Genomic DNA, 16586 nt, shown 5'->3' with positions numbered 1-16586 from the left:
TTAGAAGGTATATATGTCTGCACTCTTGTCTTCTCAAATAAATCTTCCTTGAGGCTGCTAAAATGATCTTCCAAAAAAACAAATCTGACTTTATCATTGCCCTATGTCTACCTCACAATGACTTACTGTAGCCCATAAGATGAAAAGTTCAAGCTTCTTAACAGAGTATATAAGATTTTTTGTTTGATCCAACCATTTCTCTGTAATTTCATCTATCATCACTCCTTGTTTTGACTTTAAGCATCAAAGAATCCATACTGCCTCATGTTTGCATGTTCCGACTCATACTACCGCTTTTTCTGGAATCCCCATATCCTTATTCCCTCTTTTGATATGGCTAACTCATACTCATTCCTTAAAACTCATTACCCTCCCCCTGCCTCAACACAGACAAGTCTTCTTTTTCCCCTTATCCAGGTAAGGTTACATACCCATTGCTGTACTCTTATAATGCCCTGTGAATGTCTCCATCATTGGGTCTAACAGATGGAAATATAATGATCTTTTACATGATTATCTTCTGGAATAGATTATAAACTGCTAAAGGAGTCAGGGACCATATCTCAGCCACCCTTGGACTCCCAGTGGATACATAGTACACAGCAAGAAAGCATGGCATAATTGTGGAATTAGAGGAGGAGAAAAGTTCTATTGGAATGTGGTTGAACAGGTCTGCAGACATTAGACAACGCAGAACATTACCATGTTAAGAAATTGGCATTTTATTAAAGGCTATGAGAGCCACTGAAAAATTTCAAGGACAAGAATGATATGACAAAGGTAAACTGGCCACAAGTAGCTAAGGAATTGTGGCAGTTGGAGGAGACACGGAATTAGAGCAGAGGACTGGAGCACTGGCAATGGGGACGTAAAGGAAAGGATGGAGGTGAGACATTAGTGGGAGCTTATTCAAAGGGAAAAGATAGCTGACTGAACGGGGTGAAGGAGGAAGAGCAGTCTAGGATGACTCTCAGTTTGGGGTTACTGGGCGTAAGGGATATCTTTCAGTGAGATGAGAATAAAAAGAGGAATAACAGTGGGAAAGCGATGGGTTTGGTTTAGATATTTTGAATTTGAGATGTTTGTGGGATACCTAGGTGCATACATAAAAGACAACAGGAAATCAATAACTGGAGCCCCAAGGAGAGAGGCATGAGTTAGAGCTATCAAGCTGAGAGCTATCAGAATAATATTGGTAATTAAAGTCTATGTGATAATATGATTGTAAGCTGAGGAAGAGGAAGGACAGCTTCCCATCAAGACTGAGGCTAGTCAGAAGGTAAAAAGCAGAATCAAGAGGGAGCAGTTTCACAGAAGCCAAGGGAGGAGAGAATTTATGCCTAATTTTTTAGGGCTAAAGTTAACAAACAAAAGAAATGAAGTAATTGGATTTTATAATTATAACAAGTATGGTTTATTATTCTAAAATATATCTTGAATAAGAGTCACTTTTCAATATTCTTCTATAATGGAGTGAAGGGTTATCAAAGTTAACTCTAAATCAGTGAAGGGAAAGTTTTATTCACTTTTTGTTCTGTCATTTAAATGAACTGTTAAGGGAATTTTATATGCATAAAATTAGGTTCATACAACAGTCATCCCTGGTTTTAATAGAATTTTAGGTTTTATTTCCTGAATATGAAACAAAACACTATAAAATTATTCTTCAAAATATATATACCTAAGATATCAACTTTACCTTAAGAGGAGTCTTACAAAAAGTATTGAGTATTGATGAACTAACAAGAAAGAGCCCCAAGAAAAATTACCTCAGCACCCATTTCTCCAGGAGGTCCAGCATCACCTTGCAGTCCTCGTGGTCCCTATATTAAAACAAAATTTAGGAGGTGAGAATTAAAATGTACTCTATATTTCAATTAACATATGCATATAATTATATCATATGTAATATAACACATAGTACATTTATCAATGTATTACTTTACTCTCTGTATAAACAAAATTCAATCTTTAGTTGTTGATTCATCTTTTTTTTGTTACTAATATTAAGCTTTGTTTGGATTCAAAAGAAAAGGAAAGAAAGGACAGTTCCTTTCATTCTTTCATTCCCTAATTCACTCATTCATTCAATAAACATTTATCAAGCACCTAACAATTATGAAATATAGCGCTAAGGGCTTTCAGAGTTATCTTATTTAATGGGTAGGACAATTATAGATCCACTTAATAATCCTGAAAAACATATGACAAACAAAACAGCATTTTTAAAGAAGCAAATATATGGTTTCCAATGAAATAAAAATATGCTTGAGTTTGCTTAATGTCATACTTTATCATAGTAGTGAGTCCAGTTGAACAATTCCTCTGTTTCATATGAATAAATGTAACAATGTTTACATGGGATAATCACTAAGGTGCAATAAAATGTATGTGGGACCTTTACGGAGATCTTTTCCCCTGTAAGACTGAATAGTGTAATTATAAGTAAACAAACACTGAATAATTAGCTTATGGCCTAAACATTAAATTGCTAAACCTAAAGGATCTTAGTGTGTGAACCCATTTAACTGTCTAGAATTACTCTAGATAGATTAACACTTATTTAGAAACTACAATTTAATGCTATTTGCCCAGCCATCTAAAGAAGCTGTTTGAATTTTTTGGTCTTTCTGGAAAGACAGTATAAAGAAGGTGTTTTTTTTAAGATTCAGAATATAACAAGCTAGTTAAAATTCTATGAGTTTGTACTCCATCACAATTTTGTGAACACCTCACTTTTAAAAAAATGTATTAATGGCGAAAAAATGTGGTATGGTTGGTTATCTTAAACTGTTTTTCTAAGTTGTTACATTAATGTTCATTTTAAAATATTTGAAAAGTATTGAAAGTACAAAAAACCCCAGATTGAGGAAATAATCCATAATCCTACCATACAGAGATGACACTGTAAATATACTTGCATATTTCCTTCTAGTTCTTTTGTGGGAGCATACTTATAAATAACTATATCTGTTTTCTTTTAATTAATTAATTTTATTTTATTTATTTTATTTTTGGCTGTGTTGGGTCTTTGTTGCTGTGCGCAGGCTTTTCTCTAGTTGCGGTGAGCAAGGGCCACTCTTCGTTGTGGTGCGCGGGCTTCTCGTTGTAGTGGCTTCTCTTGTTGCGGAGCACTGGCTCCAGGCGCACAGGCTCCAGGTGCATGGGCCTCAGCAGTCGTGGCTCGCGGGTTCTAGAGCGCAGGCTCAGTAGCTGCAGCGTACGGGCCCATTTGCTCCGCAGCATGTGGGATCCTCCTGGACCAGCGCTTGAACCCGCGTCCCCTGCATTGGCAGGCAGACTCCTAACCACTGTGCCACCAGGGAAGCCCATAACTATATCTGTTTTATGTTTAAGATTCTATTTGAAATATAAATATTTTACCATGTTACTGTAAATATTTCATAACAAAATTGTTCAATGGCTACATAATATTATATTCCATCTAACATTCTGCAGTACCATAATTTAATCATTTTCTTAATGCTAGACATTTATATTGTTTATAAGTCTTCTTTACAGTAAAATTTTGCTTTATAGGATTTATTATATGCATATTAGACTATAAGTGAATGTTAAAGTCTATACCATCAGATGACACTGCCGAATAGTTGAGATAAGTATATGAATAATAGAATTATAAGGTTGGTATGTAAGCATCACATATGTTGTTCCTACTCAATAGCACAGCCATTAAAGGTATTAAGAGGTCACTAATGTTTTTCAATTATGGCTTATTAAGTATTATGTATAATATTTTAAAATTCATGGATTCTCTTCAGAATGTAGTTTTACCCTATTATAAACACACTGAGAGAAACATCTTTGTACAGTAGTCTTTGTATGCATTCCGCATTTCCACCCCTGGAATAGAGTCTGAAATGTAGCGTTATTTGGTCATAAAGTGAAGTCAATTTCCAGAAAGGCTGCAATAATGAATATTCCACAAACAATGTATAAAATTAGAATCTATTTCATTGAATTCATGCTAGCACAGAATATTATTTTTTAAATTCTTCATTAATCTGATGGACAATCTGGTATCTTAAAATGTATATACGCTTGACTACCAGTGAGGTTGAATATTCTTTTTGTCATTTGTTTATCAGCTATCTGTAATATTCTACATGTTGCTTGATCATGTCCTTTGTCCATGTATTTTGGGGGTCATTTAAAAAAAATTTGTAGAGTTCTTTATGTGTTGCAGACATTAACTTTTTTCTGCCCTATTTTACTGCAAACATCTGCCCAGTTTGTGGTTTGTCATTTTATTTTAAAAACATAATGTTAAAGGTGACTTTTAACCCCTAAATAAGCTCACTGTAGAACACCTGGAAATACATAAAAGTAAAAATGACCCAAAATAACCACTTAACCCACTTAACATTTAATGTAGCTCCTTAAATCTTTTAGTGTTTTTAAAAAAATCAGAATGGGAGAAGTTTAAAATTTGTATGTAGTAAACCTGTCCAGTCTTTTATGGCTTTTTCTACCATGTTTAAGTTTAAAACATCTATTCCCATTAAAAATTTTCACCTACTCTTTTGTTACTTATGGTTTTAAAATACTTTATTTAACCCATTGTTTTGATGTACTGTGTGAGGTGAGAATCAAAACAAACTCTTTTAACCAAATAGCAACACTTCCTACCTTTTACTTTATGCTCTAGTGAATGCAACTGATTAAAGTCCCCTGAAAATATCAGGCTGTTTCATGCCTCCATGTCTTTCCTCATACTGTTCCATTCACCTGTTTACCTGGTTACTAATTTATCCATTATTCAGACCAAGTGTCATTTCCTAAATCAAGTTTTCTGGGAAACCCAGCTTGGGCTAAGTGTATCTCGGGAAACCCAGCTTGGGCTAAGTGTATCTCCTTTGTGCTCATTTAGGACTGTAAATTAATCTCTATTTTAGCATTTATCCTAATATGTTGAAATGATTTTTTACCGTGTTACCTATACCTCTACTAACTGTAAACTCTTGATGGCTTAACAATAAGCCCCTTAGAATCCAGCACAGTCCTTAATATATAGTAGGCACTCAACAAACATTTGTTGAACTGATTAGAAAGGGTGATGCAATTATTCTAGCATCATTTTTAATTCTTATCTTCCCTACTGATGTGTAATGTTGTCCCTATCAATATTAAATTCTTTTATATTCTTGCTTATTGAAAAGCTACCTTTTTTTGTCCCATGTCTGTAAATCTAGATGGATCAATGTCGCAGGAATTGATTATTCTGTCTTTATTATTTCTTTTAATATCTAGTAGCAGTAGTCTTCCTCTTCTTAAAATATTAAGCTATTTCACCTGCTCATTCTTATAAGCTATACTTAGAATAATTAAATCCCACACCTAATTTATAACAGGTAATGAGAATTTTGAATGGGATTGGACTATATCTAATTCATTAATCTAAAAAATAATCAGTCTTCTGTTTAGATGATAAATTGCCTTTCTGCTTAAGTCAGTTTCTAGGTCTCAGTAAATTTTCAAAATTTTCTTCATAAGTGTCCCATCTAATTCTCACTAAGGTTATTCTTAATTATTATGTCCTGTTTCTATCTTGAGTGGGATCTTTTTCCCATTATATTTTCTGCTAATTACTTGTATGTAAGGAAACTGATTTTTAAAAACTGTTTATTATATGTATTGCTGTTATATTATTCTCTATCAGTAGTTGAAAAAATAGAATTGTCTTTGGGTTTTATAAGTCTTTTGGGTTTGTTTATATTTTCTCTAAATAACAATGCGTTCATTTCCTTATATGATGATTTGTGCATCATATCCCACTACAGTAGCTAAAACTTTTAAAATAATGTTAGATGATATAGTGACAGTTGGTAATCTTATCTTGTGGTTCCTAAGCATATATCAGTGTTTCAGTGCTTCCTAGTAGGTTGGACACAGACACAAGATAGATACACTACCATATTACAGAATTATGCTTGACTTTACTAGAATATTTTGTTTTAGTTAACAGACTTTATTTCTTAAAGAAGTTTTAGGTTTACAGAAAAATTGAACAGAAAGTACAGAGAGTTCCTATATACTACCCCTGCCCAGTTTCCCCTACTATTAACATCTTACATTGGTATGGTAGATTTGTTGCAATTGATGAACCAATATTGACACTTTATTACTAACTAAAGTCCATAGTTTACCCTAGGGTTCACTCTGTGTTGTACAGTTGTGAGTTTTGAGAAATGTATAATATCATGTATCCACTTTCACAGTATCATACAAAATAGTTTCACTGCCCTAAAATTCACCTGTCCTCCACTGATTCATCCCTTGTCCCCTTCCCCCAATCCCTGGCAAGCACTGTTCTTTACTGTCTCTATAGTTTTGCCTTTTCCAGAATGTCATATAGTTGGAATCATATGGTATTTAGATTTTTCAGATTGGCTTTTTTTTCATTTAGCGGGATGTATTTAAAGGTTACTCTATGTCTTTTTGTGGCCTAATAGCTCATTTCTCTTTATTGCTGAATAACAGTCCACTGTATGGATGTACCACAGTTTGTTTATCCATTTAACTTTTGAAGGACATTATTGCTTCCAATTTTTAGCAACTATGAATAAAGCTGCTATAAACATTCATGTGCAGGTTTTGTGTAGACATAAGATTTACACTCATTTCAGTAAACACCAAAGAGCATGACTGCTGAATCACATGGTAAGAGTATGTTTAGCTTTATAAGAAACTGCCAAACTGTGTTCCAAAGTTGCTTTCCACCAACAATGAATGAGAACTCCTGTTGCTCCACATCTTTGCTAGCATTTGGTATTGTCAGTGTTTCGGATTTTAGCCATTCCGACAGGTGTGTAATGGAATGTCATTGTTGTTTTAGTTTGCAATTCTCTAATGACATATGATGTGAATATCTTAACATGCTTCTTTGCCACCTGTACGTCTTATTTGGCATGGTGTCTTCAAATCTTTTGCCCACTTTTTAATTGGATTGTTTCTCTTATCGTTGACTTTTAAGAGTTCTTTCTATATTTTGGATACAAGTCCTTTAACAGATATGTGTTTTGCAAATATTTTCTCCCAGTAATGGCATGTCTTCATTCTCTGAACATATCATGGAGCAGAAGTTTTTTTAATTTTAATGAAGTCCAACCTATCAGATTTTTCATTCATGGATCATGCTTTTGTTTTGTTGTATCTAAAAACTCATTGCCAAATCCAAAGTCATTGAAATTTTCTCCTCTGTTATCTTCTAGGAGGAGTTTCACAGTTATGCATTTTACATTTAGGTCTATGATTCATTTTGAGTTAATTTTTTTTTTTTATTTACTTATTATTTATTTTTGGCTGTGTTGGGTCTTCGTTTCTGTGCGAGGGCTTTCTCTAGTTGAGGCAAGCGGGGGCCACTCTTCATCGCGATGCGCGGACCTCTCACTGTCACGGCCTCTCTTGTTGTGGAGCACAGGCTCCAGACGCGCAGGCTCAGTAGTTGTGGCTCACAGGCCTAGTTGCTCCGCAGCATGTGGGATCTTCCCAGACCAGGGCTCGAACCCGTGTCCCCTGCATTGGCAGGCAGACTCTCAACCACTGCACCACCAGGGAAGCCCCATTTTGAGTTAATTTTTGTTAAAGATGTATAGTATTTGTCTAAATCCATTATTTTGCTTGTGGATATCCAGCTGTTCTAGTACCATTTGTTGAAAAGACTATCCATTGAATTGCCCATGTTCTTTGTCAAAGACCAATTGACTATATTTGTGGAGTTCTACTTCTGAGCTTACCATTTTGTTCCAATTATCTTTTCTCAATACTACACTGCCATGATTACTGCAGCTTTATAGTAAATCTTTAAGTTTGGTAGTGCCAGTCTTCTGACTTCAATATTATGTTGGCTATTCTGGGTCTCTTGCCTTTCCATATGAACTTTAGTATCTGTTTGTCAGTATCCACAAAGTAGCTCACTAGGATTTTGACTGGAATTGCATTAAATCTATAAATCAAGTTGTGAAGAACTGACATCCTAACAATGAGTCTTCCTATCCATGAACAAGGAATATCTCTCCATTTATTAAATCTTCTTTGATCAGAGCTTTGTAGTTTTCCTCAAATAGATCTTGTATATATTTTTTAGATTTATGCCTTTTTTTTTTGATGCTGATGTAAATGGTACTGTATTTTAAATTTCAAATTCCAATTGTTTATTGCTGGTATATAGGAAAGTGACTGGTTGTTGGTCTTTTTAATTAATTCTTTGGGCTTTTCTTTATAGACAACTACGTCATCTGCAAAAAAGACAATTTTATATCTTCTTTCCCAGTCTTTTCTTTTCTTGTTTTATTGCATTAGTTAGGACTTCCAGCCCAATGCTGAACAGGAGTTTAAAAAAAGAGGGACATCCTTTCCTTGTTTCCCTGTTCTTGGGAGAAAGCACCTAGCATTTCATCATTAAGTATGATGTTAGCTATAAGGTTGTTAAAATATATTCTTCATAAAGCTGAGGACGTTCCCCTTTCCTCCTAGTTTACTGTGAATTTTTATCATAGATGGGTATTGTATTTTGTCAAATTATTTTTCTGCACCTATTTTATATAATTTCTTTTTTAGTTTGTTAAAGTAATGGATTATACTAATTGATTTTTGAAGGTTGAACCAGCCTTACATACCTGGGATAAATCCCAGTTGGTTATGGTGTATAATTATCTTTATATATTAGTGGAATCAATTTGTTAATATTTTGTGGAAGATTTTAAAATATATGTTCATGAGAGATACTGGTCTGTAGTTTTCTTTTCTTGTAATAGCTTTGTCTGGTTTTGGTATTAGGGTAATGCTGGCCTCACAGAATAAGTTAGGAAGTATTTCTTCTGTTTCTATTTTCTGGAATAGATTGTAGAAAATGGGTATCATTTTGTTCCTTAAATCTCTGGTAGTATTCACCAGTAAGACCACCATCTGGGCCTGGTGCTTTCTGTTTTGGAAGGTTATTAATCATTGACTCAATTTCTTTAATCAATATAAGCCTATTAAGATTATCAAATTTTCCTTGTGTGAGTTTTGGTAGATTACATCTTTCAAGGAATTTGTCCATTTCATCTAGGTTATCAAATTTGTGAGAATGGAGTTATTCATAGTATTCCTTTATTGCCTTTTTAACATCCATGGGATCTGTAGTGAAGGTCCCTCTTCCATTTCTAATATTAGTAATCTGTTTCTTCTCTCTTTTTTTTATTCTTGATGATCCTGGCTAGGGGGTTTGACCAATTTTTTTGATCTTTTAAAAGAATAAGTTTTTTGTTTCATTGATTTTCTCTATTTTTCCTGTTTTTAATTTAATTGATTTCGGCTCTGATTTTTATCATTTACTTTCTTCTGCTCACTTTGTATTTAATTTTCTCTTCTTTTTCTGGTTTCCTAAGGTGGAAGCTTGTTATTGATTTTAGATCTTTCTTCTTTTCTAGTATACGCATTCAATACTATAAATTTTCCTCTACGCACTGCTTTCACTGCATCCCACAAAGTTCGATAAGTTGTATTTCCATTTTCATTTAGTTCAAAATACTTTTAAAATTTCTCTTGAGACGTCTTCTTTGAACCAGTGTTATTCAGAAGTGTGTAGTTTAATCTCAAAATAGTTTGAGATTTTCCAGTTATATTTCTCTTATTGATTTATAGTTTAATTCCATTATGGACTAAGAGCATATTTTGTATGATATCTTTTCTTTGAAATTTTTTAAGGTGTGTTTTATGACCCAGAACGCAGTCTGTCTTGGTGAATATTCCATGTGAACTTGAAAAGAATGTATATTCTGCTGTTACTGGATTAAGCAGTCTATAAATGTCAATTAGATCCAGTGTCCTGATGGTGGTGTTCACTTCAACTATAATCTTACTGATTATCTGCTTGCTGGATCTCTCAATTACTGATAGATAAGTGCTGAAGTCTCCAAATGAAATAGTAAATTTGTCTATTTATCCTTGGAGTTCTATCAGTTTTTGCCTCATATAATTTGATGCTCTGTTGTTAGATACATACACATTAAGCATTATTATGTCTTTGGAGAATTGATACACTTATCACTATGTAATGTCCCTCTTTATCCCTGATAATTGTCCTTGATGTGAAGTCTATTTTGTTGGAAATTAATATAACTATTCCAGCTTTCCTTTGGTTAGTATTAGTACATCTTTGCCCATTTTATCTATCTCTTTACTTTTAATATACCTGTGCCTTTATATTTAAGGTGGGTTCCTTGAAGACAACATACAGTTAGGTCTTGTCTTTCTTTCTACTCTGTGTCTCTGTTTCTCAACTGGTGCATTTAGAACATTTACATTTAAGTGATTACTGATACCCCTGTGTTCATACCTACTATATTTATTACTGTTTTCTATTGCTACCCTTGTTCTTTCCTTTTTGTCTTCCATTCTTTTTATCCCACTCTTTTGAAAATTAAGACTTCTAATTGATTCCGTTTTCTCTCTTATTTTAGCATGTCAATTATACTTCTGGTTTGTTCTAGATGTATATTTTTGCTTACATACTTCTAAAGGAATTTAAGATTGCCATGAAGATTTTAAGGTACGTTATGGTTGGGGCTGAACTTCAAACTTATATACCTGATTTTCCGCTTACCTCTTTCAGTCATCTCTGCAGTTTCATCCTCTTCTACCAACATTTATTATATGTGGCATTTCTTCAAAATTCAGCCTTAGATCCTGTTCTTTTCTCTTTCCTATACTTTTTCCCTAGACCAATGACTCCAATATTTTAAATTTCAGGTTATTATTCTGCTTTGAGCTCCACACCCAACTGCCATCTTCACAGTTCTCAAAGTCACCTCAAATTCAACATAACTAAACTGACTTATAATCTTCCATTCTCAAACATAAATTTCTGCTGGTATTCTCAGTTTCAGTGAGTGATATCATTATCTCATTAATTCTTCAAGCCACAACCTTAGGAATCATACTTCACATATAGCATATCTATTTCCTGTTGATTTTATCTCCTTTTGAATATTTTACATCTATCTACTCTTTCTTTCTGCTAATCATAAACAGTCCTACTCTCTCTTATCTGGACTGCTGCAACACAAAGCTATTCTTGTCCATTCTTAGTCCCTTCCAATTTGGTTTGAGTGATCTTTACAGAACAGTAATATGATCATAAACCTAGCCTTATCCCTTCAATGACACCCCTTTGTTCTTAGGATAAAAATACAAATCTTTGGGAGTAGGGCTTACTGAGCTGCATGTGTTTTGTCCCCTCCCTCCCTTTCCGTCCTCATCTTGCACTCACTTCCCACCTGGCTCTCTGTGCCACACCATGCTGGCCTTCTTTTAGATCTTTAAATAAATAAGTAGGGTTTTCTCCCAGTTCACGACTTCTCTCTGGAATGACTTTTCTCCATATTTGCTTAAGTAACTACTGTTCATCCTTCAGATCACAACTCAGATGCTCCTCCTCTGGAAGTTTCCCTAACCCCAGATTAGGATAGTTTCTTTGTTATATATTATCTCAGATCTGACTAAGTAGCTCAAATATGTGAAACAAAGCCCATTATATCCATTACGAATTGATTTATATTTTATTTAACAGACCCACTGACCCTGTGACCTGAATGTCAATTTTTAGTTGCTATTAAGCCATTTTAGTCATTTATTACTACAACAATAAATCTTTGCTTGTATAAAGCCTAAGATATTGTCTGTGCTGTTGCCATAGCCCTGTTGATACACTTATCTTGACTTAAATGTGTTCTCTCTTAAGATTAGTTTTAATTCCATTTCACTTCATCTAATATTACTGGCGGAATGATTACACCTTTGGCTAAATGACCTTTGGTTAATGCTGTTTAACAAATAAGCATCAGGTAGATATAATATGCCAGACGTTATACAGGAAAGAGGACTGTAAAGGTGCAAAAAATGGTCTCTGACTTCAAGGAGCTACAGACTCTTTAGAAGAAAGAGGTATTTAGAGATTTGCATGATTTATGATCAAATGAATATTAGAATTAGGATGGCAGGTTAAGAGATACAAAACAGAGAAAACTGAGAAGAATTTAGTTTGATAAAATCAACACCACATTTAAGATACTATATTTGGAAAAATTACACCCATAGGCAAGTGTTTACTATTGTTTGGAGAGCTTATACCATAGGTTAAATATGTAAAGGAGGAAATGAACACAGTTTGGTAAGAAGAGCTCTTCGTTAGAATTTTCTACTTCCTACTAGCTAAATGAATTATGCAGAAGCCACCTATAAACTTTTGTGTCAACTGATGGATAAGATCAACCCAGTAGTTTGAAAGACTATTTGTACTGTAAATCTTAGAAGCATGTTACTGCACATTACATCTGATACTATTAGCCAGAAGAATGGCTTCATAGGCAATAAAGAATATATTGTGAGAGATAAGGCATGGCAAGGTATTTCATTTTCACAATTCATTTTCCATGGAAACTCTATAACTGAGTCAGATTTATGAAATGGTGATGTGACTTTTTGAATTATTGACCTAACAGCATTTCTGTCAAGTTTCCACATTTTGGCCCATTACATGTAGAGTCTGGCTTCTCTATATGGTCTTTTATCGTAGAGTTGCCCTCATAAATGTGATTTTGTGTGTGGGAGGGCAGTGTAATAATTACTTTACGAACAGCAAGCCGTTCAGAAAAAAATTCTGAGATTCAATAAAACTGAATTATCTTTGCTGAAAATAGAAATATGTGAAGTTTTAACAGTTCCAGACAAACAGGACCAAATTTGACTTTATGAAACCAGGAAGGCACTAAAAATTATATTCACAGCAAAATATTCATTCTTATAATTAGGTGCCCATGACACATGCTGATTTCCAAAACATACCAGCCACAGCACAACAGGGCAATAATAACAGACAGGTAAAATACATTATAAAAAAAAAAACACGATTAGAAACACATGAAGATAAACTTACTGGTTCTCCTGCAAATCCCCTGTCTCCTGTACTCCCAGGGGGTCCTTGTAAACCCTGAATAAACAAAGGCAAAGTTTGAAGAAAAAGTGATGCTTGAAAATGTTTTAGTCAGTTTCCCTACCTCAGCTTTCCCTCATGATCCTCCCATCTAATTTTTCTGTCTACTTCTATTTGTTTTTTCTTTTGTGGTAAAATACGCATAACATAAAGTTCACCACTTTAGCAATTTTTAAGTGTACAGTATGTGTAAATTTACAGTACTCTGGCATTAAGTATATTCACATTATTGTGCTACCATCACCACCACCTATTTTCAGAACTTTTTATCTTCCCAAATTGAAACTCTGTACCCATTAAATAACTCCCTATCCCCTACCCTCTTCCCCTGGCAACCATGACTCTACTTTCTGTCTCTATGAATTTGACTACTTTAAGTACCTTATATAAGTGGAATCATACAATATTTGTTCTTCTGTGTTTGGCTTATTTCATGTAGCATAATGTCTTCAAGGTTCATCCATTTGTAACATGTGTCAAGACTTCCTTCCTTTTCAAGGTTGAATAATATTCCCTTGTATGTATATACCACATTTTGTTTATCCATTCATCATCAATGAACACTTGGGGTTTTCTACCCTTTGGATATTGCGACTAATGCTCCTATAAACATTGGTGTACAAGTATCTGTTTGTATCCCTGCTTTCTATTCTTTGGGGTATATACGAAGAAGTGGAATTGATGGATTATATGCAATTCTATGTTTAACCATTTGAGGAGCTAGGCATACTGTTTTCTACAGCAGCTCCACCATTTTACATTCCCACCAGCATAGCACAAGGATTCCCATTTCTCCACATCCTTGCCAACACTGGTTATTTTTTCTGTATATATAGGTGTGTGTGTGTTTAATAATAGTCATTTTGGATGGGAAGTGGTATCTCAATGTGGTTTCGATTTGTATTTCCCTAATGACTAGTGATACTGAGCATATATTCATATATTTATTGGCTGTTTGCATATCTTCTTTAGCGGAATGCTTACTCAAGTCCTTTTGCTCATTTTTTCATTGTTGTTTATTATTTTGTTGTTGAGTTGTAGGAGTTCTTTATATCTACCTGTATTCTTTATATTTAATCTCCACTCCTATACAGTGACAAATATTTGTCATCCAGAATTATTTTAGATTTGGATTCTTTTATACTTTTAACATCAATATAAAAAGTTTTTTTCAAAAATAATATATTTGTGATGTATTAATAAGTATGACTTATGCCCTTATAACCTGGGAAGGCACAAAGCTCTCAGAACCTAGATGACCAGAAATGATCAAATTGGACCTCTCCGATGTTCTTTATTTTCCTCCATTTTTACATCATGCCACCTATGGTACCATAAAATTGAGTCTTAGATATGGGGGTATATTCTAAAATGGTATGTAAAACTCTAAATTAAATTCCAGGTCCTCTTTGATCCTTCCATTTAAAGATTAACTGAGCATGTATTGTGTGCCGGACACTGATGACTACTAATGATGTATAAAATACTGCCCTTGTTTATTTGCAATTTGCTTCTTCTACTCTTCTACATTACTGACCTTGGGAAGTTTGGCAATTATACAGCAGATCACAATTACCATTTTATCTTAAAACTGAAATCTAAAAAAATATGATATTAAATTGGAAGTAAAGATGTTCAATATTTCTAGCAACAAAGAATCTTCTAAGTTTTGATTATCAATGTTATGTTTAGTTACATATGATTGTCTGGTTAGAGAAAGGGAGATATGCAAAATCTCATGGACTCCTGTTGGAGTAAGACCATGTTTCAATCATGAAAATCATCTGCTACTCACATACTCCGGACTCCTAAATTAAGGGATCAATATAAGGGATCCCTCTGTGCCTGGTATACCAATTGAACATACAGCAAGAGTTCAGAACCTTAAATAATGTCTGCCCAGTTTGCTTTGTAAAGTGTGTTTACACACAATATTAAGCTTAATATGTATTTGTAATACTGTTAATGGTGCATAAGTGCTGTTAGGCAAAGCTATGAAGTGACCTAAATGGATTCTAATTATTTTTATTGGAGATGAAGAAGAAAAGCAAAAGCTGGCACAAAATAAAAATTCCCTTTAAGGCTTTTCAGATGCTACTGAAATACATTATTTGTAGTACAACTCCTTGCTCTACAAGGCATCTCAGCAATTATGACAACGATGACCAGGAGGATAATGACTATGGTGGTTGCTATTTATTGAGAGTCTGTGCTGAGCACATAACGAGCACCATTTGTTATAACTATAAAAGGTATCTCATTTTAATGATAGGGAAACTGAGGCTCAGAGAGGTTAAATAATTTGTACAAAGTCAAAACAGCTATAAGTGACAGAACCAGAATCTGACCTCGAATGTGTCTGACTCCAATGCCATGCTCTTCCACTACACTAAACTGCTTTTTACTGAATTCCAGGAGAAATCAAGCATTCAATGCCTTTCCATTTTAAATAAACATGTTTAGAGCATCATCAAGACATTTTATGAGAATAAGCAAGGGAGTATATAAATGTTATTTCTATTGCCACACTTTCACTGTAGGATCATGAAAATGTGTGCATTCTGCTTCATTGTCTGAAGAACGGGAAAGAATAGAGTTAATACTGTATACTTTTTGTATTGTAAAGATTATGAAATAAATGCTTCTCAAGTATTCTGAGTTACTACAGAGAAAACTATATTTAAAGAAGAAATGCTAAGTGTTTCCACTTCCAACACTGGCCAAGTTGCTCCTATCAAACCAATCTATATAGAGATAACTATAAACCCAAGATAAAATATTAAAAAGGAAAGATATGAAAGCACTGGAGAAAGACCAAAAATAGGCAGGAACTAGAGTAGTAGGGTCTACACTTGAAAGAAGGGAATGACACTAGGTGAGTTTCTGATTTTTTTATATGGCTTTTAGCCAGAGGAGAAGCCATACAAGATGGTTAAAATAAAGTAGGATAGAAACCTTCAGTCTTATTGGCATGGAGGACCCTAGGGCAGAATTTGAAGTGACCATAGATGGTGAAAAGTGGTGAAAGAAAGAGCCAGAGAGGAGCCTTAGATTGCAAATATAAACTCTGCTTATAGCTCTTGCTGACATTTAAGGTTTGTATTGGTATGGCAGACGCCAAGTAGCCCAGAGAAGGCTAAAAGAACTTAATAGAGATTTCAGCAGCCACCTACCACAGAGGAGAGAAAACTTGGAGTTTTACCAGCCAAGTTAACTGCCTGCCAAATTAAAAACAAAACAATACTCTTCAAAGAAATATAACAGACTTTAGAGTCGCTAAAATGAATCAGTCAAAATGTTCAAGATACAATTCAAAATTATCAGACAGGGAAAATTTCCCATATTTATAAGAAAAGGCAATTAATGGAGACCAAACTCAAGATTACACAGATGTTATTATGTATCACACAATGATTTTAAAGTAGTTAGTATAAATATGATCAATAATGTAAATAAAAATGTACTCATGATCAATAAACAAATAGGAAATCCCAGAAGAGAAAGAGCATTTGTAAAAAGAAACAATGACAATTATAGAGCTGAAAATTAAATATCCAAATAAAACTTAAAAATACAACATCATAAATAA

General features: G+C 34.0%; 1 protein-coding gene across 1 annotated transcript in view; it reads right to left on the bottom strand.

The window, feature by feature from the left end:
- Positions 1 to 16586, bottom strand: part of COL24A1 (collagen type XXIV alpha 1 chain) — a 412921-nt gene that overhangs the window by 124984 nt on the left and 271351 nt on the right. The window contains exons 35-36 of the mRNA XM_082408071.1: positions 12941 to 12994; positions 1770 to 1823 (exon numbers count right to left, since the gene is read on the bottom strand). Coding sequence (XP_082264197.1) covers positions 1770 to 1823; positions 12941 to 12994 — 108 coding nt within the window. The remainder of the gene's footprint in view (positions 1 to 1769; positions 1824 to 12940; positions 12995 to 16586) is intronic.

Source organism: Balaenoptera borealis (assembly GCF_965194805.1).
Source record: "Balaenoptera borealis genome assembly, chromosome: 1".
NCBI lineage: Eukaryota > Metazoa > Chordata > Mammalia > Artiodactyla > Balaenopteridae > Balaenoptera > Balaenoptera borealis.
The sequence above is the reverse complement of the archived record's forward strand: the minus strand, read 5'-3'. Positions and strand labels throughout refer to the sequence as shown.